Source organism: Amblyraja radiata, chromosome 16, assembly GCF_010909765.2.
Source record: "Amblyraja radiata isolate CabotCenter1 chromosome 16, sAmbRad1.1.pri, whole genome shotgun sequence".
Taxonomy (NCBI): Eukaryota; Metazoa; Chordata; class Chondrichthyes; order Rajiformes; family Rajidae; genus Amblyraja; species Amblyraja radiata.
This window is the reverse complement of record NC_045971.1, coordinates 27,829,556-27,856,751: the sequence shown is the minus strand read 5'-3', so window position 1 is coordinate 27,856,751 and position 27,196 is coordinate 27,829,556. Positions and strand designations below refer to the sequence as shown.

The following is a 27,196-nucleotide window of genomic DNA, read 5'->3' as shown; positions in this document are numbered from 1 at the left end:
GCAGAATTAGGCCATTCGGCCCATCCAGTCTACCCCACCATTCAATCATGGCTGATCTATCTTTACCTCTCAACCCCATTCTCCTGCCTTCCCCCCATAATCCCCGACGCCCGAAACAGGGTCTCTGCAGGAATCGAGTACCTGCTTGTTAATTGGTGCTATATTTAGATAGACCATTGACAATCGCACAGTCTTTCTTTGTGAACTGCTGTGGCACGGTGATGTGATCACGTGCAGTATATATACACTGGACAACGTCTTGTGGGTTACAGGACAGACCGGCTTTCTCGTGGTCCTGACCACTTGCTCCTCGCTTTTGAAGGAACATCTAGAGTAAGACCATTGGCTTGGCGGATCCCCAGCTGCCGGCTCGCCTTCCAATCGGGCTGTGTGATCACCGAGGCAGCAGCCGGCAGATCCAGTGATGATCCTGCACGGCGTGTCGGAGTTTGGCTGCCACTGGAGAGATGGGACTTGGACCCAGTGTTAGAGGGAGGGAGAGGCGGCGCTCGGCTCTGCAGGCAAGGCTCCGCGGGAGGGAGGTTACAGGAGAGGGGAGCCGGGTCCCAGCTCCCGCCAACGAGCGAGGTGGGCGAGGAAGGTGTGCCTTGCTCCGTGTGCCGGTGAAGCCTAAGCGATGGTGAGACGGCTGCAGTCTGAGCTCACCCCGGATACCAGGTGCCAACTGTGAAGGCAACACACGCCCGAGGAGCCAGCGAGTTCGCAGGGAAGATGCGAGCCCAACACTGGTGCCTTGTTCTGCTGCTCCAGCACAGTCTACACCTGGTAAGACAGCCCGGGGTTAGCGGAGAGTTAACGGGGAGACAGAGCCCAAACCGCCCGTAGTCGGCGGATCCTGGGCACCGTCTCACTCTAATGCTCACCTCTCGTCCATCTGTAACTAAACCCGAACCTGTGTAAGAAGGAACTGCAGATGTTGGTTTAAACCGAAGATAGACACAAAATGCTGGAGTAACTCAGCGGGACAGGCAGCATCCCTGGAGAGAAGGAACGGGAGACGTTTCGGGTCGAGACCCTTCCTGAACCTTGTCTATTTGAGTCTGAAGAAGGGTCTCGACCCGAAACGCCACCCGTTCCTTCTCTCCAGAGACGCTGCCCGTCCCGCTGAGTTATTCCAGCATTTTGTGTCTATCTTCGGTTTAAACCAGCATCTGCAGTTCCTTCCTACACTTGTCTATTTAACGCAAAGCGCGACTTGTTTCCACTCGGAAACAAAACAAACTTAAAAACAGATCGCTCTGAGTGATAAGAACGAGTGAATTCCTAGCGTGAAACAGGCGGAGAGTTTTGTTGGACGGCGCGTCGCTCAGCAGCGCTGTCCCAGCGAGGCAGTGCTTGACAGGGACCCGGGAGAAGCAGTGACGGAGCTGGAGCCGGAGATCCCCCCACCCGCACTGCGCTCACACCCGTGGGGGGTTGAAGGTGTAAGTTTGATATCTGCGTCTCCGTCTTTACAGCTCGGGGGTCGCGGTCCACCGGCTGCTCTTCCCGCTGGCGATGGTGATATTGGGAGAGACCGGGGTCAAGGACTGGGGCTGACCGGGTCAACAAAGTCCGGGTTCAGACACCCGACGAGTGAAACAAAATTGTTGGTCTAACTCAGCGGGGACGGGCAGCATCGCTGGAGAGAAGGAATGGGGGAGACGTTTCGGGTCGAGATCCTTCATCATAATTCTTCAGAAACCCGCATTTGTCTGAACCTCCCGTCAAACAGAGCCAGCGAGTTCAGGCAGTTTACAGCCTATATGTGTGTGTGTGTGTGTGTGTGTGAGCATTAAATTCTCCAATTAGTGGCAACTAACCACTCCCTCCTCCATCCTCTCTCCCCTCTGCACCTGTACATGTATCTATTTATTGACCACCCCCCCCCCCCCCCACACACACACACACACACACACACACCTTCCATTACTTCCTCCAGCTTCATAATTCGTAACTCTTCAATCCTTTTGTCTCACGCCATCTCTGTGCTTTCTCACCTGTATTCAGCTATTACTTGCCAGAGATACAGAAAAAAGCGCTGGAGTAACTCAGCGGGTCACGCGGCATCCCTGAAGGAAAAGGATGAATGGCGTTTCGGGTCGGGACCCTTCCTCAGACTGACTTTATCCCGCCTCTCTTCTACCCCTACACTTAGTCAGAAGAAGGGTCCAGACCCGAAACGTCCCCCACCCCCACCCCACACACACCCGTTCTCCAGCGATGTTGCTGGAGTTACTCCAGCTCTTCGTGTCTTTTTTAATGTAAACCAGCATCTGAAGTTCCTTATGGTACTACAGCGCGCTGTGTTGATGGGCCGAGGTGTCTCACACGCTGGTCGTGTTTGCTGGGGATTGGGGTGGGAGCCCTGGGAATTAAAGGAGCGCCTCCTTTGTCCTCATTACTCCGGTATCTCGGGAATCTCCAAACTTCAGCCCGCGTCAGCATTCCCTGGAAAACACATCTCAGGATGCTCCTCTGCAGGTGAAAGGTCTTCTCTTCTTTGGCCACCAGCCAATGCCCCAGATGTGTCGGACCGCTCGCTAGTCTTTCAGAGGCAGTAGCTGAAGGGTTAACTGAGATTGTATCTCAGGTACACAGAATTGCTGGGGAAACTCAGCGGGTGCAGCAGCATCTATGGAGCGAAGGAAATAGGCGACGTTTCGGGCCGAAACCCTTCTTCAGACCCGGTTTCGGTTTCGGCCCGAAACGTCGCCTATTTCCTTCGCTCCATAGATGCTGCTGCACCCGCTGAGTTTCCCCAGCAATTCTGTGTACCTTCGATATTCCAGCATCTGCAGTTCCCTTTTGAACACGAGATTGTATCTCTCCTGCTTCCAGAGTTACCTAGACCAGTGAGCATTGATGGAATGAGCGGCCAGGCTCTGCTCCTCTCTCCCTCCCTGCCCCGCCCCAGCCAACCCAGATCGCATTCAACCCCACGGATGACTCGCCTCCTTGGTGTGAAACTCATTGGCCGATTGCCAGTCGTTGAACCGTCACACAGGGAGGTCCACCTCGAAGTCAAAGGTGTCTGGCGCGCCATCGGACACCGCAACCTGTCAGGCACCCCATTTAGGTTATACGGTAAAAAAAAAATCCCGGGATGCCGCTTGTAACGTTGCAGTTTACAGACTGCGTTTATTAACTTGTGAGTGATTTAAAAAAACAAACACACAATGTCCTAATCACTCTAAAATATAGGCCATTGAGAGGAAAAGCAAGCGAGCCAGTGAATCCCAACGCCCATCATCATTGCATTAATAAGCACTGTAGATAATTGGGATTAATTTTAACCTACTTAATTCTGTCATTTCTGGGTTCATTCTTTTTTAAACAATATTTGTCACATAATGGGGTCGGAGTTATCTGGTGCAGGTGCAATGTCAACCTTGGATTGAGATTCACATTACTCAGCGTTCATGAACCTCTAAACTATCCAACTGACGATGATGCAATTGGCACAGTTGGTTTGTTTACAATGGTGATACAGTGGTGCTATAAATACACTGTGAATCCAGGCGGTAGTGAATGAATATGAAATGGGTGCGGCTATTAGTTTAGTTTATTGTCACGTGTACCGAGGCAAAGTGAAATGCATTCGTAGCGTGCTAACCAGTCAGCAGAAAGACAATACATGATTACAATCAAACCATCCCCAGTGTACATACTCATGGTAAAAGGTATAACGTTTAGTGCAAGATAAAGTCCTGTAAAGTGCTAAAGGGATCAGGGGGTATGGAGAGAATGGGATATTGATTTGGATGATCAGCCATGATCATATTGAATGGCGGTGCAGGCTCGAAGGGCCGAATGGCCTACTCCTGCACCTATTTTCTATGTTTCTATGTAAGTCCGGTTAAAGATAGTCCGAGGATCTCCAATGAGGTAGACAGTAGCTTCTTCTGCTTCTTGCCTATGGCGTGTACAGCCTAAAGTTGTAGACACCAACACACTACACCTATTTGTTTGTGCACGTCGGGTTGATTGCATTCGTCGAAACAGGGTGAACCACGTGAAGATTGCAATCTCCCACACCAAAATAGTAGTTTGGGACTGCGCTCTAGTTGTTGGTTGGATGGTTCAGTTGCCTGATAACAGCTGGGAAGAAACTGTCCCTGAATCTGGAGGTATGCGTTTTCACACTTCTGTATCTCTTGCCTGATGGGAGAGGGGAGAAGAGGGAGAGGCCAGTGTGCAACCTTTCCTCGATTATGCTGCTGGCTTTGCCGAGGCAGCGTGAAGTGTAGATGGAGTCAATGGAAGGGAGGTTGGTTTTTGTGATGGTCTGGGCTGCGTCCACAATTCTCTGTAATTTCTTGCGGTCTTGGACGGACCATGCGGCGATGCATCTCGAAAAAATGCTTTCTCCCATGAACGTAAAGTGTTCTTGATGATCGCATGATTTCAATTGTATGTATCTTAATCTGGTTTCAGTACAGTGTCAGCTTCAGACTTCTCTCTCAGCCATTTGCCTTCATAATATTATTAGCGCTCATTATTTGAACAGTAAATCACCAGAGATGATAATAAAATGGGTTGAATATATTTTCATCCTTATAAAACAATTAGATTGCCTTTTCACATTAAACCTCCCTGTCCATTTTGACTGACAATGGGAGGTTAACTGTGTACTTAGAATTCCCAGACCACGATGTATTTGCCAACTAAAATGTTAATGAGGAAAATAATTTCCAAGTGTCAGTTCTGAAGGCCATGCAAGTCAAGTGACATTTAAATCCTTGAGTGATGAATTCCCTTTACACCTTGCTGAAGACAAATTTGTTTCTATCAGCCTCTCACAATGATGATGGATTCCTGCAAATGCATTATACAGCAGTGTTTCATTCAGGGGGGTTCAAAATAGCATAAACCATAAAAGTGATATCTGAGCTGGATTAACATCAGCTAACTCCCGCGATTAAATAGCAGCATTAAATTTACACCGATTTCTTTTCATCGTGCTTATTTTACATTGAAAAGAGTTTTACCAACTTTGTTAAGATTTTGGTAACTATTACAACGGAATCTGTTATGACACAGGATGTGTCTAAATAATATTTGAAGCCAAAACCTGTTCAGATGAAGGATTAGGAAAAGATAATTAGTTTTAAGAAATAAGCCCTGTAGATAGATCGTACGAACGGATCAGCGATATTAGAGGCTTATTTAGGCAGCCTAATTCAGGCAAGAATAGGAAAACAGCAGTGGGTCCTTCAGTCCCTTGAAGATTAATTATGTTACGTATTATTTAAATTATTTTTCCTTCTTCCCGTTCCGAAACGTCGTCTATCCATGTTCCCCAGAGATGCCTCCTGGCCCGTTGAGTTACTCCAGCATTTTGTGTCTTCTTTTCGTAAACCAACATCAGCAGCTCCCACTGTCTTTATTTACCTTCTTGTCTGAGAAGAGTCAAGTCTGTCTTGTCTGAAGAAGGGTCTCATCCCAAAACGTCACACATTACTTCTCTCATGCTGCTTGTCCCGCGGAGTTAATCCAGCTTTTTGTGTCTACCTTTACCTTCTTGGCCACCTTATTTCTTCTGTTGCATCCCCATATTTTTCGGAGGGACAGGGAGATCGTTCCAAGTTTACAGTTTAGTTTATTGTCACACCTGTGCCGAGGTACAGTGAAAAGCTTTGGTTGCCTGCTATCCAGTCAGCGGAAAGACAATGCATAATTACAACCGAGCCATTTACAGTGCACAGACACATGACAAGGGAATAAAGTTTAGTGCCAGGGGACTTGGTAATGCAGCAGGTAGTGCTGCTACCTCACGGTGCCGGTGACCCAGGTGTGCACCGCAATGTCTGGAGTTTGCACCTTTTCCCTGTGACGTAGGGTGAATTTTCCTCCAGGTGTTTCCTTTTTTTCCCCCACATCCCAAAGACAGGCAGGTGGGATCTTGTAACTGTAATTGATATTCCCATCCTGTAATTGTCCCTGGTGTGAAAGTGGATGGTAGAATCTGGTGGGAGTTGATGGGTATATGGGGAGAATCAAAAATAGAATTTGAGAAATAGTATTTGAGAATTTGAGCAGCACTGGGTCGTTGGATTATCCACATGCTCATCGATCAATGTGGATTCAGTGAACAAGGTGGGGACCTATTTCCATCCTGTATAATTCCATAAATCTACACTATCTTCCAACACTCACAGCTGCCTTTCATAGAATCCAGTCTTATGGACCACGTTTGCATGTGTTGGAAAGATCTTGTTAACTCACATGCAGATAATTAGCAGCAGATTAAAGAGATCATATTCATAAATATAACATAAATCATACTGTAAAGCTTATCATATTGTCCTTCAACTACAGGGCAAGCGAGATGGCGTTTTATTAATCTGCAACGTGTAATAAAATTCCACAGTAAACTTATTCAGTTGCCTGAAGAGTCCTTTGACATGCCAATGACTTCCCATCGTGGCAATGCACTGGTTAAGATGATGCTGGAAAGGTAAGCAGTGAATCACAGTTCAAAACTTGACCTCAGCTAATATTAATCCCCGATTTCTCCGAGCTAGAAGTTAGAATTTTGCAGGAAGGATTGGGTTGTTTTGTAGAAGTGAAGAATAGGTGGGTCAGAGATTGCCTGCAGGGGTGGGTCTGCCAGCTCGACTGTCTTCCCATCTGCACACTCTGAGCTGGAGGGGTTGAGAAGATGGATGTGACACTCTGCAAACGCAGGAAGCTCTGGCTCTAAGTGTCAGAGGGTTCAGTTTGTGTGCCCCAGGGATTGCAACATTTGCATCGCCTGTTATGAGATCGTTTGTGCGGTTGAGAGAGGAATGTGGGATTGTTGATTCCACACCAGACGATTTGCCACATCTTTCCATAAGTTTGGATATTGTCCCATTCACCTCCATCCCCATTGTTACTCTATGGAACTGATGCATTACAGTGCTGAGAGCTATATTATGAATTCTGTATCTTCCCCTTTGCCCTTAGAGGAGGGACCTCATTGAAACTTACCCAACAGTGAAAGGCCTGGATAGAGTGAATGTGGAGAGGATATTTCCACTAGCAGGAGGGTCTAGGACCAGAGGCCATCACCTCAGAATAAAAGGACATGGAAAGGAGAAGCAGAATTTCTTTAGTTCGAGGGTGGTGAAACTGTGGATATCATTGCCACAGACGGCTGTGGAGGCCAAGTCAATGGATATTTTTAAGATTGACAGATTTTTGATTAGTAAGGGGGTCTGGGGTAATGGGGCGAAGGCTGGAGAATGGGGTTGAGAGGGAAAGATAGATCAGTCATGATTGAATGGCGGAACAGACTTGATGGGCATAATGGCCTAATTCTGCTCCTAGAACTTATGCTCTACTTGAGTTTGGCTTGATTGTATTTATGTATCTATATAATTAAAACTCATCTTGACCACTTCCTGTCAGCGCTGTATATTGATTTAAAAAAAACACTACCATATATTGCTATGATTTTTGGCCATCTTACTCACAGTTCTCCTCTGCTGAGCAGGCCCCGAGAAATTTTCCCATCGATGAAAAATAAAAAAGTTATGAGTGTTTAAAAAACCTTGAGATCCTCTCGCATGTCAATCACCGCGATGAAGGTAACGTCCCTTCTGGGGGGGGGGGGGGGGGGGGCAGGATGCCTGGATGTGACTCAGTTACTCGGCAAGATCGCGAGGGCAAGGCTATGACTCTCATTCTAAGCTGTGAATCAGCTGAACTGTGAGTCTGCAATGTACTTGCAATTAATGATTTGTTAGCCCTTAATGACAATGCCATGAGTTGTTTGGCCTGCTGCCCTATCTGTGCTTGAAACTGCAATGGTTTATTAGGTCCGACTGTGTTTGGAAGGAATAAATGCTTTATTAGGTCCGACTGTGTTTGGTTCAAAAGTCCCACTCATTTTGTGACTTCCGCGTAGTGGACTGGTTGCGCTTATTACATAATTTCCGGTGAGTACAAAGGTCACGCTGATTGCGGAAGTGCCGTTGCCTGCGGAAGCCCCAAAGTGGAGAGGCTGCGCTCAGAGAAGTGGAATATTGCCCTGGGGGACCAGCCTTCCCGCGTGAAGCTGGGACCCAACGGGTCCCATTTAGTCTAGTAATATTACATCATTTACTTGGATTAGCAAGCAAGACAAAGCTTTTTTACTGTACCTCGGTAAAGGTGACAATAATATACCTAAATCTAAATCAGTCAGAAAAATATCGGCACCTGTACATCCATACTCCAGGAAATGATGGGAGTAAACTCGGGTAAAAGGCAGGAACTTGGCAAAAACTGGGAAATAGTACAACTTGTTCCCAGAGTGGTAAATTCACTTATGTTTCCAGGTAGCATTTAGTTGCGAGATATTCTGATCATTGATCATTTCAAACAGTATCCACTTATCCACGTTTATAAATGAACATCAACATTAGCCTTGTGTCTGCCTCTTATTGTTAGTTCAAGGAATTAGACTTTGCCACACAATGTAGACAAGAAGTTGCAAGGATATTAATTAAGGGTCCCGATCCAAAACTTCACAAATCCTTTTTCTCCAGAGATACCGCCTGACCCGTTGATTTTACTCCAACACTATCTGATCTTATAGAGGTATATAAAATCATGAAAGGGATAGGTCGGGTAGATGTACAGAATTTATTGCCCAGTGTAGGGGAATCAAGGACCAAAGAATTAAGGTGAAGGGGAAAAGATTTAATAGCAATCTGAGGGGTAACCTTTTCACACAAAGGGTGGTGGATATATGGAACGAGCTGCCAGAGGAGGTAATTGAGACAGGGACTATCCCGACATTTAAGGAACAGTTAGATAAAGCATGGATAGGGCAGGTTTGGAGGAATCTTGGCCAAACGCAGGCAGGTGGGACTTGTGTGGCTGGAACATGTTGGCCGGTGCGGGCAAGTTGGGCCAAAGGGCCTGTTTCGATGACTCTATGACTCTAGGGTATTAATTACTGCAGTGGTGTCAATTTTCAGGAGTTGCAATGAATAATTGGAGGCAAAAGGAATTACCCATGGAATATGTGAAGGGAAAACTGATGTAATCTCAGGAAAAGCCAAACACGATTACCAGCCCGGCTTCAAGGTGGAGTCAAAGAGAAGCCGCAACATACGTGAATGATTTAGCTGAACAGAATGCGCAACAATGTAGCAGTGAGCAAAATGCAACAAAGACTTTGTACAAGAAAATGTTCACTTTCACCTAACTGTGACCTAACCACCAAAGATGAGACTGACTTGTCTTAAAATGGTGCACAATTTCAACATTTTCATACAGGAAATTGATATTTTTATTTGTTTGGTTGGACGTACCAAATGCAGTTCAGCACTGGCTTGCAGTGACGGCAAATATTATCTAACTTAAGGGAATGATGACACTTGCCTCTCTCCTTTAGCACACTATGCATCAATGTTTGATGGAGAAAAACAGAAAATTTGCAGTGTTCAATCACATTAATCTGGTCAGCAGAGGCAGACCAACTGTTTTATTCATGCAGTAAATGCTAATAGATGTTTAAATGAGAACACAATCCTCCCACGATCTCCATCTCTAAAACGCAGGGATAGCCTAATCAATTCTAATTGCACCCATGGCTTAGATTATTTCATGGACATGGATCTTTCCATTGCTTCTGTCTCTGTAGCAGGTAACTGGGGAGCCAGGGAATGTCTACTAAAAATGTAGAATTCAGAATATCCTGTCTATGTATGGCTGGCACAGTGGCACAGTGGGTTCGAGCTGCTGCCTCATAATGCCAGAGATGCGGGTTCTATCCTGACCTTGCGTGCTGTCTGTGTGGAGTTTGCACTCCCTCCTATGACCGTGTGTCTTTTCTCCGGGTGCACTGGTGTCCGCCCACCTCAGAAAGACGTGCAAGTTTGTAGTTTAATTAGCCTCTGCAATAAAATGCCCTTGGTGTGTAGGGAGTGGATGTGAAAGTGGGATATCATAGAACTTGTGTGAATGGCTGATCGATGATCTGTGTAGACTCAGTGGGCTGAAGGGCCTGTTTCCATGCTGTATCTCTCAATCTAAATTAACTACATTCATGTTTCCAAAATGAATATCAATCACAACAATAACCTAGATCCTGTTTTTATTTTGGATACGGTGATAATTTGTTACGCTGTGAGCTTTTAAAATGCAAATTAATTTTTAAATTGCCCACATCCATTGTGTGTTAACTGGATTGCAAAGAATAGAGCCAAGGCTTTGTGTCTTCATTCTGAGTAAGTATGATGTGCGTTTCTGGCCTTTTCTGTAGGGTAGGGGTTGGGCTTGATGGCAGGAGCTTTGCCTTGGGAAGAAAATAAATGAATATTGCTTTAATCAAAAATTCTTGGATATTTTACGGGACCAATTTTGGGTCAATAAAAACTAAAAGGTTAAGTAACTCCTTTTGAAGCATATGGTATAAAAGAAAACTGTGATGCTGTGATAGAAATTCGCTGGCATAACTCAGCGGGACAGGCAGCATCTCTGGAAAGAAGGAATGGGTGACATTTTGGGTCAAGAGCCTTCTTCAGACTGAGAGTCAGTGGAGATGGAGACACAGAGATATGGAAGGGTAAGGTGTGAAAACAAGACATCAAAAGGGATGTTGTTCTAGGAACATGTAGAATAGACCATTGTTAGCTAGGGGAAGGTGACAACGAAGCGTATAGAGATAAAATTTAATCGGGAGTGAATGGATCATTGTTAGCCAGACTCTCAGTCTGAAGAAGGGTCTCAACCCGTATCTTCTCCCCAAAATCCAGAGGAAGAAAGGTCTCAACCCGGAAAGTCACCCTTTCCTATCCAGAGATGCTGCCTGTCCCACTGAGTTACTCCAGCATTTTGTGTCTATCTGCAGTATAAACCAGCATCTGCAGTTCCTTCCTACACTGTGATATTTCTCTCCTTTGCGCAAATTACTGTAGATGTTTCAAATAACTTTGCTGGTTTTCCCGCATTATCACATTGGACTTATGGATGTTCCTTGTAGAATTTCGACCAAGAGTGGAACTTTGGCCACAAAACAGCCACAAAACAGAAACCAAGTAAAAGTAAATGAATTACTTGGTTTCAAAGCTAAATTTAGTCAAGATAGTTTCAGAGTCCAGGATGTTTTGTGACACCTCTTCACAGAAGTAGTTCATTACAGAAATTTTTTTTTTCCACATTTTACTTTGAAACAGTGGTCCATTTTGACCAGTGATGTTTATTAACGGAGGTTTAATACATAACCCAGGTTTGATGATATTTTCCATTCACTGTAAATAATAAGGCGTTCATTAAGTATCTCCCACAGTGTGGATTGAGATAACCTAATGTCTTTTCCAGACATGATCACAAAATACTAACATACTGTGTGAATCGGGTTCAGCAAAGATTCTCAAATGAGTTAAGTCTTTATAACCACAAGGCTTAAACATAGGAGAGCCCTTGTTCATTCTGAGTGCAATGACCCATAGATGAGTGAAGCATTACTAATGTATTATTTATACTAATAGATAAACTCTGCAGTTTAAATCAGATGAATTCAATCATAACTGATAGTTCCATACGTTTTTAGACTCATAAGTTCATAAGTTATTGGAGCAGAATTATGCCATTCGCCCCATCTAGTCTGCTCCGCCATTCAATCATGGCTGATCTATCATTCCCTCTCAACTCCATACTCCAGCCTTCTCCCCATAACCCTTGACAGCCGTACGAATCAAGAATCTGTCAATCTCTGCCTTAAAAATATCCAATGACTTGGCCTCCGCAGCCTTCTATGGCAATGAATTCCACAGATTCACCACCCTCTGGCTGTGCAATAAAGGTAGCTTAATGAATTATGAAGCAATGAAATACAATGATCATATTCTTGATTATCCGATTGTTTAGTTGGATGTTGGGGCAGGCTGGTCAGCAAATCATTGCAGGGGTAACCAGGTTCACAATATTTGAGCCCGTTAAGGTCATAAGGTCATAACCCCAAGCCAGGCAACTCTCTACATGCTGGTCCCAGAAGCTGAATTGCAACCACAATCATTCCATTCTTTTAAAATTCCACTCCAAGGTCACTGCGTGGGTCAGGGTTATGGGAAGAAGACAGGAGAATGGGTTTGAGAGGGAATGATAGATCAGCCATGATTGAATGGCAGAATAGTCTTGATGGGCTGATTGGTCTAACTCTGCTCCAATAGCATGAACTGACGCCAACAGCAGATACATTATTCCCTTTATCCTGCAACTGTACACTGTAAATTGGTTCAGATCAGTCTGAAGAGGGTTTCGACCCAAAACATTGCCTATTTCCTGCGCTCCATAGATGCTGCCTCACCTGCTAAGTTTCTCCAGCATTTTTGTCTACCTTCGATTGTCCAGCATCTGCAGTTCCTTCTTAAACAACTCTAAATGGCTTGATTGCAATCATTTATAGTATTTCTGCTGAGTAAGAAAAAAAAGCTTTTCACTATACCTCGGTACATGAGACAATAAACTAAACTAAGCAAAGTGTAAGACCCTAACATTGTGATGGCAATTTAAAATATAGAAAGGAAGAGGCTTGATGTGCGGCTTTGAATAAATAGTTCAATTTCTGTCTTGGAAGTGTGGACACTTCTGAAATATAAATTAAACAGGAAAGGTTGGTTTTATGATGATTACTTTCATGATGTGATAATATATATTAAGCAATATTTTAAACAAACAGGAATAAGGCATACACCAGAATTCAAACTTACCGCCACACTTCACAAGGTGCATGAAATATTTCAGGCAACTTTTACCAAGGACCAGTGCAATTGTACAAAGACTTCCTTACTCTTGTAATCCAACCTTCTTGCCTACATTCCATCACTATTCTTTGTTATTAACATTATGCCTTTCATGAAACACTTAGCCAAGCAATTAGATTTCCAATTTCATAGTTATACTGTGCAGAAATAGGTCCTTCAGCCCATTGAGCCCATTGTGGCCTATGGCACCATTATAAACTAATAATCTAATCCTATTGATTCTCCCCAAATCCTCATAAATCTCGCTCTCTCCCTTGTCCTCCACTTCCCCGCAATCTCTACCACTCAATTACATGCAAGGGGCAAATTAAAGTACTTCAATAATCTTCCAACCTGCATGCCTGTGGGATGTGGGGGGAGAGTGGAGCACCCAGAGAAAACCCACGCAGTCATAACGAGAAAATGCAGTGCTGGAGGTCAGAAATGAGCCGGGGTCACTGATGCTGTGAGGCAGCAGTTCAACTAGCGGTGCCTTTGTGCCACAAAGAGCGGTTTCAAATTGCTTAGGATAGGTTTGTATGAATGCCATCTCTAGGCACGGATGTCCATGTAATGGGAGTATGTCGTGGAGGTTGAAACCTGCAAGATTTTTCACCTTTTGAATAATGAATGATCCCGAGTCCCAGATCCCAGATATGAAGTTCTGTGCAAACAGCTGAACATATAAACCTATAGCCCCGATCAATTCTGCAGGTATGGATGAAAACTGGAAATAATCAACATCAGAAATAATGAAAGGAGTTAATCTGGCAATATGTAATCAAACACAAATAATACTTTGGACTGCAATCAATATTTTTGAGAGTTAACAAAGAAAACATCACAAAGCAAGCAGATTTCATGAAATGTAGAGACAAGGAACTGTACAAAAAAGACACAAAGTGCTGGAGTAACTCAGCAGATCATGCAACATCTCTGGAGAACAGGGATGGGCAACGTTTCGGACTGGGTCTAAATGTCATCTATCCATGTTCTCCATTGATGCTGCCTGACCTGCTGAGTTACTCCAGCACTTTGTGTCTTTTTTTGCCTATATTGCAAGAAATGCTTCTCCCATCTCACCTGGCTCTGCCGTGCAGATTGATGTAGCTTTTTTTAAATCCATTTACACATGGTCCCTTGCTGAGCAATAAGTGCCGGACTAGCTAGTAATGAGTACCTCAATTTTCTGAGTAAGGAAAAAAAAAAATCCACCGGTGTAGGAGGACATGGGCAGACTGTTCCATGTCTGGGCTCTAATGAGCCACCAGGAGACAAGGGAGAGGAAGATGTAACTGATTTATTCCTGGAACAAACTGACAGAGATCAGTATCTCATCATGTCAGATACTGCAGTGATTTTGTACATTTATCAGCTGGAGTGCTGATTTTCGTTACCAGGGACTGGAGCGTGGAAAGCTCATGAGCCTGCATACGCTAAGTAATCTGTCCATCAAACACATCCTGAGCTAGAAGATAGACACAAAAAGCTGGAGTAACTCAGCAGGTCAGACAGCATCTCTGGAGAAAAGGAATAGGTTATGTTTCGCGACAAGACCCTTAACCTGAATCACCACCTAGTCCTTCTCTCCAGAGATGCTGCCTGTTCCGCTGAGTTACTCCAGCTTTTCATGTCTATCTTCGGTTTAAACCAGTATCTGCAGTTCCTTCCTGCATATCTTGAGCTAAGAGTGCTCAATGTTCAGACAGGCCATTAGGTGGCACTGCCCCACAGTAGCAGAGCATCTCACTCTGAAGGGGGGGATAATGGAATCTAGCATGGACAGAAGCAGTGGAGTTGGAATCATGGGGTAGACTTAAGATGATGGAGTAAATCGGCATCTGCAGAGAGAAGGAATGGGTGACGTTTCAGGCTGAGACCCTTCTTCAACAGCATCTGCACTTCCTTCCTACATGGAGTCATGGAGTACTGTTTACTCACCTATATGGCATTAGGAAAATATCCTTCTCAATAAGATAAAAGTACATCACTTTTTTTTAAAGGAATTCAGAACATTTTATTTAACATAGAACACAAAGTGCTGGAAGTAACCCAGCGGGTCAGGCAGAATCTCTGGAGGACATGGGCCAGTTCCTTGTGTCCCAGCATCTGCATTGCCTTGTGTCCATCCATGTCCTCCAGAGATTAGTTTAGTTTAGTCTTAGTGATACAGCATGGAAACAGGGCCTTCACCCACTGAGTCCGCACCGACCAGTGATTCTTGCACACTAGCAGTATCTTACACACACTGGGGACAATTTACAATTTTTACCAAGCCAATTAACCTACAAACCTGTATATCTTCAGAATCTGGGAGGAAACTGGATTTCCAGGTGAAAACCTACACAGGTCACGGGGAGAACGTACAAACTTCATACAGACAGCACCCATAGCCAGGATTGAACCCGGATCTCTGGCGCTGTAATGCCCCTGTCCCACTTAGGAAACCTGAACGGAAACCTCTGGAGACTTTGCGCCCCACCCAAGGTTTCCGTGAGGTTCCTGGAGGTTTTTGTCAGTCTCCCTACCTGCTTCCATTACCTGCAACCTCCAGCAACCACCTGCAACCTCCGGGAACCGCACGGAAACCTTGGGTGGGGTGCAAAGTCTCCAGAAGTTTCCGTTCAGGTTTCCTAAGTGGGACAGGGGCATAAGGCAGCAACTACCCCTAATGAGTTGTTATCTGACCCGCTGATTATTCCAGCACTTTATGTTCTACACAAGATTATCGCATCTGCTGCTCCTTGTGCCTCAATTTTACGTCAAATGTAAAATATGGCATGGTTAAATTGGAATAAGATACTTTGGAGGAGAAAGCTAATGTTCTGGCTGACAATTTAATTTCATCATGGAGATGGCATTAATTTACACACATATACTCACTCAGCTGTGCTAACGAGGATTACTGCTGATTAGGTTAGCCACAGTTGATGAAGCATGCTAATCATTGATCAATAATAATTCATTTGACACAGATGAAATTACACCCTGAGTTGTAGTTCCTTGCGAATTCTGCCACAGCTCTAACGAGTTGTGTGTGGAACTGTGTTTGCCTGAGCTGTGTCCAAACGGCCTGCTCTCAGGTTGAAATCAACACATTCAGAAATAATGTAGTTATATGAATGAAACATAATAATCCCATCGAGAATATTGACCTTTATCTTGGAGTTCCAGTCTCAATTGCATCCACAAGTCACATTGGGACATGAGGAAAGTGTTGTGTAACACTTTCAGCTTGCGGCATCTAACCACTATATATTTACGCCAATATAATGCACCAGGTATTGCAATGACTAATATGGTGACTAAAGAAATACATTACATTGTGGTATTCAAAAGGTAACTCAATTCCAAGAGCTCATATGTAACTGTGTTCAATGTCTATCTAACTCTTAGAAATCACATAGTCCTACATCTGATGTTTTTCAGGGTGAAATGTATGAGCCTTTTTACATTATATTTGGATTAAATTAGATTAGATTAGATTCAACTTTATTGTCATTGCACATTTACAGTACAACAAAATGGTTTAACCTTGCAGTCATAACATAGAACAAAACAACAAAACACACATTCAACACAGTTTAACATGCACCACAGTGAGTCCACCAGTCACCTCCTCACTGTGATAGAAGGCAAAAGTCCCAAAGTCCTTATCTCTTCCTTCCTTGCTCTCCCTCTGCGCTGAGGCGATCCAGGCCTCCGACGTTGTGACCCCGCCGGGTGATGGCAAGCAAGTCCCGCGGCTGAATCCGAGCTCCGCGAACGGGCCGGTTCAATTCCACGGCCCGGGGCGGTCGAAGCTGCCGCCCTCCAGTCCAGCAGACGAAGCTGTTGTTGCGGGAGCCGCAGAAAAACAGGTCACCAACCTGTGACCTGCGAGCTCCCGACGCTATCGTCCACTGGGCCCCGCGGCTGAGCCCCCGAGGCTCCGAAGTTGGGTCGCCTCCGCCGGAACGCCACCACAGCCCCAAAGTCGGGCCGCCGCCACCACAGACCCGAAGTCGGGCCGCCGCCACCGGAATGCCACCACAGCCCCGAAATCGGGTCGCCGCCACCGGAACGCCACCACAGCCCCGAAGTCGGGCCTCCGCCACCGCAACGCCACCACAGCCCCGAAGTCGGGCCACCGGAACGCCACCACAGCCCCAAAGTCAGCCAGCCTCGCGCTGGTAAGTCCTGGCTGGCTCTGCCTCCAGAGCCTCGAGGTCGGTCCCCGTTGGAGGCCGCCAGCTCCGCCATTAGGCATCTGCGCAGATGGAGACGGAGACAGGGGATACGACAAGAAAGGTCGCATCCCCCCGAAGGAAGAGACCAAAAACAAGCTTCTCCCCCCTTACTTACCTCATTCACCAAGTGCTTGGTTTAGTTTAGAGATACAGCATGGTGACATGCCCTTCGGCCCACCGAGTCCACGCCGACCATCAACCACCCGTTCTCTAGTTCCATGCTATCCAACTTTCTCTGCACAATAAAGGCAATTTCACAGAGCCCAATTACCCTGAGAACCTGCACGTCTTTAGGATGTGGATGGAAACGGGAGCACCCGGTGGAAACCCACGCTGTCACAGGGAGAAGGTGCAAACTCCACAGCCGTCAGGATCGAACCTGGGTCTCTGGTGTTGTGAAGCAACAGCTCTACCAGCTGCGCCACCCTAATATTCAAGTGAATGTGGACAACGTTATTATTTTCTGAAAAAAACATTTTGAAGGCTTCTATCTCATCAATTCTATATGTGGATCATTCTATGTATGTATGTGTGTGTATGTAAGTTTTGTGTCTAAGTGTTTTCCCGTAGATTAAGGAAGTGTGTGTGAGTGAGGTGTGGAGATAGCTGCTTTTAAATGATTAAACATCTGTGAGACAGCATGAGAGAACGGATATAGAGTGGGTTAACCAGGCTAATCGTAACCACTGCAAAATTAGATTAGGCTGGTTGGAGCTGCAAGAATCAAGGAACTGCAGATGCTGGTTTACAACAAAAAAAAAGACACAACGTGTTGGAGTAACTCAGCAGGTCAGATTCATGACAGCAAACATGCCATTTAGAGGATGAGTGGAGACCTCACTGAAACTTACCCAAATAGTGAAAGGCCTGGATAGAGTGAATGTGGGGAAGATGTTTCCACTAGTGGGAGAGTCGAGGACCAGGGGCCACAGTCCCAGAAAGGAGATGATGAGGAATTTCTTTAGTCGGAGTGTGGTGAATCTGTGGAATTCATTGCCACAGAAGGTTGTGGAGGCCAAGTGTATGGATATTTTTAAGGCAGAGATTGACAGATTCTTGATTAGTATGGGTGTGTCAGGGGTTGTAGGCAGCAGACAGGAGAATGGGGTTGAGAGGGAAAGATAGATCAGCCACGATTGAATCGCGGAGTAGACTTGCTGCTCCTATAACATATGAACATGAATTTTCCTTCAAACCTTGTTAAAAATTTCATCTTGTTTTCGAAATGATTGTGGGTGACATCATTATTTTCTGAAAAACATATTTTGAGGGGATTTATTTGTGGATTGAACATAGTTTATGATAGAGATAAGTAAAGAGCTGCATCGATTCTCAGCAGTTCTACCATTAACTTTATCTTTGTGTCGCCAGCTCTCTTATGCTGGGAGATTGACTCCTCTACGTGGTCATCGCTCATCGCCATCCGCTCATCAGCTCATTGTCAGCCCGGGGTGCCACCCATCTGGCCTGTTCACATTGTACAGACAGAGAGACAGGCAGTACAGTCGCTTCTACCTGCAGCCGCCTGTCTGTTCATTAAACAGGCGGACAAAGGCTCACGATCAGAGACATTTATATTTTCCCATTGTCCAATTGCCATGGGTTTCGACAAGGCTTGGATTGAAGCATTCGTTTTCTAGTTGGTTCTTATTGGTAAATTGCGCCCTGTAAAATTGCCTTTAATGTGCAGAGGAAAGTGGAACTAGTGCGAATGGGCGAACGTTGGTCGGCGTGGACTCGGTGGGACGAAGGACCCGTCACCATGCTGCATCGCTAAACTAAATCATAGAAACATAGAAAATAGGTGCAGGAGTAGGCCATTCGGCCCTTCGAGCCTGCACCGCCATTCAATATGATCATGGCTGATCATCCAACTCAGTATCCTGTACCTGCCTTCTCTCCATACCCCCTGATCCCTTTAGCCACAAGGGCCACATCTAATTCCCTCTTAAATATAGCCAATGAACTGGCCTCAACTACCTTCTGCGGCAGAGAATTCCAGAGATTCACCACTCTCTGTGTGAAAAAAGTTTTCCTCATCTCGGTCCTAAAAGATTTCCACCTTATCCTTAAACTGTGACCCCTTGTTCTGGACTTCCCCAACATCGGGAACAATCTTCCTGCATCTAGCCTGCCCAACCCCTTAAGAATTTTGTAAGTTTCTATAAGATCCCCCCTCAATCTTCTAAATTCTAGCGAGTACAAACCGAGTCTATCCAGTCTTTCTTCATATGAAAGTCCTGACATCCCAGGAATCAAGCTCTATGAGTTGAGGGAGTGAAATCTCCCAGAACACAGGATGCAACCCAGTCACGTCGGGACCTAGTTTGTGACCAGATGTCTCTGAGTTTGAATGCCAGAGAAGTGCCTGACACCAGAGCTTGCCATCCGCATCTTTGAAAATGCTGCTTAAATCTACAGCTCGTTGTGATTCCAGCCTTCAGCAGGTGCCAGCAAGGCTGGATAAGCACAGCAGCTTTTTTTGTTGTCGTTTTTACATTTTATTTGCATCCATGCATTTTAAATTATTTACTCCTCCTCCTCCCACTCAGTAAGGTTCGCTCACGTTCCTGGTTGTTGCTTGCTCTCTGCGATCAGCCGGGAACGAGGTTGACTCATTCCTATGCATGTAATGTTCATCTTACAAACAAGCTGCTTTAGACACAAACACAGGGGCAGCCCAGATGGCGCAGCGGTAGAGTTGCTGCCTTACTGCGCCAGGGACCCGGGTTCGATCCTGACTACGGGTGCTGTCTGTACGGAGTTTGTACGCTCTCCCCGTGGCCTGCATGTGTTTTTCATGGGTGCTCTGGTTTCCTCCCGCACTCCAAAGTGCAGGTAAAGTTTGCAGGTAAAGATAGTAAATTGTCCCTAGTGTGTAGGATAGTGTTAGTGTGCGGCGATCGCTGGTCAGCGCGGACTCGGTGGGCTGAAGGGCCCGTTTCCACGCTGCATCTCTAAACTAAACTAAACTAACATCAAGTTGATTTGAACTGCTAATCCCTTGGTTTGGATCAAAGCTTGGCTAGGTGTAAGTTGCTGACCTATGACAAAAAAATTACTAATAACTTATTGAAAAGCCAAATCATATATTTTTCGTTGGAGTTTTCTCTTTCTCATGACATGGCTTCAAGTGCATCAATTCTCCATGATCACACTGGACAGCTTTGTGTGCAACCTGCACAATGTAACCTAGCTTTAGTTTAGAGATTCAGCGTCCAAACAGGCCCTTCAGCCCACCAAGTCCCCACCGACCATCAATCATCCATTCACATTAGTTCAATGTTATCCCATTTTACACAGGGCCAATTAACCTACAAACCCGAACGTCTTTGGGATGCTGCGGGAAACCGGAGCACCTGGAGAAAACCCAAGCAGTCACAGGGAAAATGCGCAAACCCCACACAAACAACACCGGAGGTCAGGATTTGATCTCGGGCCTCTGGTGCAATGAGGCAGTGGCCACTGAGGCTCCCAAGCAGGCAAAGCGAAAAGCTTTCTTTGCAACGATTGTTCATTGGATGAATGAGAATTGTCAATTGATTATTAATTAACATTTGGAAGTGCAGAACAGGTGAATTGACTTGCATGAAGAATGTAAAAGAGTTAACATTCCAGGTTAGTACATTTCCTCAGAATTCCCCCTCCCTGCTTCCTTTCCCAAGTTTGGTTATGTAGCTTTCAAACTCATTCTTAGCACCACATATTTATTCTCAGCAAATGCCTTTACTTCTGACTTATTCCATACAGACTTTGAAAGAGGGAAAGTTGGGCCAATTGAATAATTCACAAGCAGTTTGATGGACAACTAATATTTTCCAATAATTTCCACAAGGGTTTTGAAATGGAGCTACACAAGTGAATGTCCCTGGAGTGGTCCTAGACAGATCAGTTGGTGAGCACAGATGAGCTGATGTGATGGATGTGATGGAAGGATGTTTCTCAGATGGGAGAGCCTGGGGAAGAATAGGTTTGAGAAGAAGCGATGCAGTGAGCTATTGGAACGGAGAATTCCAGGAAATTCTTCCTCTTTATCCTTATCGTGTGTTCAAAGACAGTGCCCCGGATCATCAGGTCAAGTGAGAATGTGGACTTGTCTGTACAAGTCTCACATTACACACCAGACCAGCAAGGTACAGCCGACCGTGGAACTGCAAACTCGCTCGGACCCAGAGGCTCGGCGGACGGTGGTGCCGAAGGGAAAGGTTGATATCAGGCCACGAGGAGCGAGGGCCGGTGGGAGGGTGAACCGTGGTAATGCCTCCAGCATTTTCAAGGTTGGGTGCAGGAGATGCCCCCGAGGTCCGAAGACGGCCAGGCCAGGAGAGCGACGCTGGCTCGCGGGCCGAGCCGGTCGAAGGCGAAGGAGGAAGGCGCCTGTGGCTTACTTGGAACGGGAGCCGCTCTAGAAGACCGAGCGCGTGGGCGGACTGGACTTTGTACTTGTGGAACTGACAGCAAAACATGGTGGCACATGCACATATTAATATACAAAAATAAATTAATTGTGCAGTTGCATATAATAAAAAAATATGACAATTATGAACATGTGACCAACCTAAAAAAAAACCTGTAGTAAGAAAGAAATGCAGATGCTGGTAAAAACCAAAGTAGACACAAAATGCTAGAGTAACTCAGCGGGTCAGGCATCATCTCTGGAGAGAAGGAATGGGTGACGTTTCGGGTTGAGACCCTTCTTCAGACTGAAGAAGAGCCTCGACCCGAAACTTCACTCATTCCTTCTCTCCAGAGATGATGCCTGACCCGCTGAGTTACTCTAGCTTTTTGTGTCTACCTCCATAAAAAAGAACCAATTAGACAACTACATGGATAGGACAGATTTGGAGGGATATGGGCCAAATGCAGGCAAATGGGACAGGTGTAGATGAGACATATTGTTTGGTATGGGCAAGTTGGGCTGAATGGCCTGTCTCCACACTGTATGACTAAAGGGCCTGTCCCATTTGGGCGTCATTTGCGTGTCACGCAGGTGGCACGCAAAGATTTTGTGAATCCCAAAATCCTGGGGCGCCGCGCGCGGCCGCGCATCACTGCCTACGTCACCACGCCTCACCACGTGCCATGCGCGTGTCGGGCGTTGTGGCGCATAAATGATGTTGCGTAAATTACGCCCAAATGGGACAGGCCCTTTAGACATTATGATAAATAGAGCATCATTGAACCACTGAACCATGGAATAGCCAGAGTATCCAAAGCCATTGAAATGAATGACGGGGAGAGAAGCTGGTGAGTTTACAGAGCGCTGCTACATACATACAGTTTGAAAATCCTGGAGGGTCTTCTTTGGCTTTGGTTACAAAGAGCTGAGGTTTATTACAGAACCCCTCTAAGCTAGACCGCATATCTACAGCAAGAACAATTTGCTCCGAGCCGCGGACGATAACTCGTTAGCGGCTTTCTCTTAATTGTTGGGTGACATCTGGTCGTTTCTGCAGCTGGTATGTGTTGCTCGCCTGCTCGAGCCCCAGGACAGTTAGAGTGGATCTGATCCAGCATCAAGATAGCATCAGGTGAATACCAGGCCAGATGGCAATTATTAAAGGCCGACCACATAGTTTTATGGAAACAGCTGGTTTGTGTGTTCAAAGAAGACATGGCAGCTGTTAACACTGGAAGCTGTTTACCTTGTGAATGGTTGTAAACGTAGAAACAATACAAGGAGTTTAATGTGTAAGAAGAAACTGCAGATGCTGGTTTAAACCAAAGATAGACACAAAAAGCTGGAGTAACTCAGCGGGACAGGCAGCATCTCTGGAGAGAAGGAATGGGGGCCATTTTGGGTTGAGACCCTTAGTCAGACTCAAGGAGTTTAATGGCTGTCTTTAATCAGCACCAGCAGCCACATATCACAATCGTTCAGTAATAGTTGATTTTGGCAAAGATATCCATAACATTTATCACAATTTAGCATCTACTTACTTTGAAGCCATTTATCAAATATCCACAAATAACAGACAGATTATATATTGGTCTGGTAAATATAATAGCTCAAGCAGTCTGAGTACCTTTCATCATATGTTGCCTGACCTGCTGAGTGTTTTCAAAATTTTCTAATTTTATTGCAGTAGCTCTGGCATAGAATTTCAGTTAATTTAATAAATCTTGAGTAAAAGGCTAGTGTCATTAATTGTGAATGTGAAATGATTAAAGGATATGATAGCCCATTTATTTCAGTCATATTCTTTAGGGAAGAAATTACTGTCCTTGCATTGCCTGGTTATATATCACTGAAGAATATTGTTAATATGATCTACTCTTAAATTTCCTGGCAAGCCCCATTGTTGTATCAAACCACCTTAAAAAAGCAATGTATAAAACCAGACAGGCCACCTGATAATGACCCCCCCCCCCCCCCCCCCCCCCCCCAGTATGACAAAAGCATATATCAGGATTGCTAAAATATAACACGTTTAGGCAATGGTGTCCATAACACTTCAGTGTAGCAATTACTTACCATGTCGCTGGTGCATATACCATTTCCATCTTTTACCAATTTGAGTTGTTTCTCATGGTTGAGTTATGTTATGGATGAAACAACAGCTTTAGACTTTATTTTTTAGAGTTTAGAGATATAGCGTGGAACAATCCCTTCGGCCCACCGAGTCTCCGCGCCGACCAGCAATCACCCCGTAGACTGGAACTATCCTACACACTGGGGATAATTTACAATTTTTACTGAAGCTAATTAATCTATAAACCTGTACGTCTTTGGCGTGTGGAAGTAAAATGGAGCACCCGTGCAGGTCACGGGGAGAATGTACATACTCCATACAGACAGCACCCGTAGTCAGGATCAAATTCGAATCTCTGGCGCTGTAAGATGGCAGCTCTACCGCTGCATTCGCCACTGTGCCACCGGAACAATATCAGGCAGTACTGGTGGAAACCAATGCTTTGGACTTAGTCATCTGCTCCAATACAGTTCCCACAATAGCATCTACTAAAATAAAAAGGGAAAAGTTGCCCATACATGTCCTATCCATGAGAGACAGGGCCAATTAAATCTCTCTACCTATTGCCCCACCAGTCAACTCTCAAACACCAACAAAGTTATGAAAAGCGTTCACAAATCCGCAATCTGCCGCAGCAGATCATGGGCAACAGGCAAGAGGTGCAGCCAGCCTTGAAACCTCCCCTCCAAATAATCACCAAGGATTACTGGAAGAATGTGGATGCTTTGGAAAGGGTAAAGAATGATGGATACAAGGAACCGCAGATGCTGGTTTACAAAGCAAGGCCAGAAAGTGCTAGAGTAACACAGCGGGTCAGGCAGCATCTCTGGAGAACATGGATAGGTGACGTTTTGGATTGGAAAGGATGAAAAATGGAAAAAAGGTCCCGACCCTAAACATCACCTACAAATCTTCTCCAAAGATGCTGCCTGACCTGCTGAGTTACTCCAGCACTTTATATCTTGCTTTACCGGAATGATGTCTGGTTGGGGGTATTAGCTTCAGGAAAAAGGAGGTTGGACAGACTTGGATTGTCATCTCTGGAACTACAGAGATTGCAGGGAGACCTGATCGGAGTATATAAAATTATGAGTTTAAAGGAGATATTTTTTCACACAGAGGATGGCGACTGTCTGAAACGCATTGCCTGGGGTGGTGGTGGAGACAGATACGATAGTGGCATTTAAGAGAGTTTTGGATAGGCACATGGATATGCAGGGAATAGAGGGATATGGATTATGTGCAGGCAGATAAGATTGGTCTTGGTGTTATGTCCTGCACAGACTTTGTGGGCCGAAGGGCCTGTCCCTGTGCTGTACATAGGTTCACTGTGTCACATTGTTGTTCATCGTAGTCAACGACACGATGGGAGAACCTTTCTGCATTGCTGGCCGTTGAGGCTGTTCAGCGTTGAATAAGACAGTAGGTACTTGTTCACATTTTGTTAGTGCTTAATAACATTGAAGATCATTCAGCTAATGCAGAACTATTATTCGTTACTTATTTCTCAGATCATAGATGGTCATCCAACCCGATAAGTCAATGTGGTATCAAACCAAACCTCTTTAGTTTAGTTTTTAGTTTAGAGACACAGCACAGAAACAGGCCTTTCGGCCCACTGAGTCTGCACCGACCAGCGATCTCTTCTCCCACTTGTTTCCCACTAACCTGTTCTCTCTTTCACATTGTCATCCACCTCCTCCAAATCTCCTATCATGCACCCGCACAGGTAGAAATAAACAGCTTTGACAAGCAGCTACCAACCAGCATATCTTTAGGATTTAAGAGGAAAAGGCAATGTTTGAAAGAAGCCCAGACAGTTCCAGTAGGTGCGAACTCCACATAGACAGGATTGAGCCGAGTCACTGGACCTGTGATGAGGCAATGCTAACTAAACTACCAACATTGCTCTACCACAATTTTCCTAATCAGCCTCATAAAGATTCGCATCTTTCTTCCTTGAGGCTTATTTTAAAGTCGTCTACTGCAGATCATTCTTTGTTGCTGTCGCCACTCCTAAAGAACTGACTACTAAGAAAGTTAAATCAGTGGCTGTATCTTGGGCAAGAAAAAGGCTTTATAAGATCCAGACTGGAATGTGATGGTCGATCTATGCCAGATGATGCTAATGCACCATAATGGTGCGGGGTGTAGATGCAGGAACTGCAGATGCTGGTTTAAACCGAAGATAAACACAAAAATGCTGGAGTAACTCAGCGGGACAGGCAGCATCTCTGGAGAGAAGGAATGGGTAATGTTTCAGGTTGAGACCATGTCTGAAGAAAGGTCTCGACCTGAAACGTCAACCATTCTTTCTCTCCAGAGATGCTGCCTGTCCCGCTGAGTTACTCCAGATCTTTGTGTCTATAATGGTGAGGGTCTCGAAGTTGGTCTTGAATCTGTTCTTTCAGAATGCTTTACTAAATTTAAATGATTAGATCAACATCCAATCTTTCAAATCCTACCCTCTCCCACTCCACTCAACAGATGAACTGTGTTTGAGTCTGCAGTTAGCATCCTGTAAGGATCCGCCCAACCTCCAGTGTAACTAATGATGACATATTTTTGCATGTATACCAAGTCGTGTTCATGTGTTTGATATGAGTTAGGAGAGAAGGAAATGTCCGGGATATCTATTCCACCAGCGAATATAAAGCAGAATCTGCGACTGCTGAAAGGTTACAAAGGGCGGCGCAGTGGCACAGCAGTAGAGTTGCTGCCTTACATCGCCAGAGACCCGGGTTCGATCCTGACCTTGGGTGCTGTCATGTGACTGGATTCTGGGTGCTCCATTTTCCAAAGTTTCCACATCCCAAAGTTGTGCAGGTTTGTACGTTAATTGGCCTCTGCCAATAACTTGTGTATAGGGAACTATTGTGAACAATGGTCAGCGTAGACCTGGTGGGCCAAAAAGCCTGTTTCCACGCTGTATCTCTAAACTAAACTAAATGATATTTATTAAATGACCAAGCAATCGCAGATATGTCACACTGCACTCCTTCTCTTATTGAGTGTCTCAGACCAATGTAACACTACCTGTGTTCAAATGTAGTAATTATTGTGCAACTATGTCAGGTCATCAGGCAAGTCTTGATAACTCCGGGCGGCCACAATGGTGCAGCGGTAAAGTTGCCGCCTTACAGAGCTTGCAGTGCCGGAGACCAGGGTTGGATCCCGACTACAGGTGCTATCTGTACGGAGTTTGTACGTTCTCCCCGTGACCTGCGTGGGTTTTCTCCGAGATCTTCGGTTTCCTCCTGCACTCCAAAGACGTACAGGTTTGTAGGTTAATTGGCTTGGTGTATGTGTAAAAATTGTCCCTAGTGTGTGTGGGGTAGTGTTATCGTGCGGGGATTGTTGGTCGGTGTGGACTAGTTGGACCCAAGGGCCTTCCATGCTTTATCTCTAAACTAATCTAAATAGACAATAGACAATAGGTGCAGGAGTAGGCCATTCAGCCCTTCGTGCCAGCACTGCCATGACTGATCATCCCCAAGCAATACCCCGTTTCTGCCTTCACCCCATATCCCCTGACTCCGCTATCTTTAGAAGCCCTATCTAGCTCTCTCTTGAAAGCATCCAGAGAATCGGCCTCCACAGACTCACAACTCTCTGTGTGAAAAAGTGTTTCCTCATCTCTGATTAAACTAAACTCGACTTAGTGACATTATAACTCCAAAGTCTGTGCACAAATTAACTACATTGATTTCACAAGTACCTCAACGATTATAACCTGTTTTGCTTTCTTTCTTGTCCAAGGATCTAACCCTAT

The 27,196-nt window shown here is 45.2% G+C and overlaps 1 protein-coding gene across 1 annotated transcript in view; it reads left to right on the top strand.

The window, feature by feature from the left end:
* Positions 1–523: 523 nt before the first annotated feature.
* The window catches only part of LOC116982077 (neurexophilin-1-like), a 62,856-nt gene continuing 36,183 nt past the window's right edge, over positions 524–27,196 (top strand). The window contains exon 1 of the mRNA XM_033035371.1: positions 524–786. Coding sequence (XP_032891262.1) covers positions 733–786 — 54 coding nt within the window. The 5' untranslated portion in view covers positions 524–732. The remainder of the gene's footprint in view (positions 787–27,196) is intronic.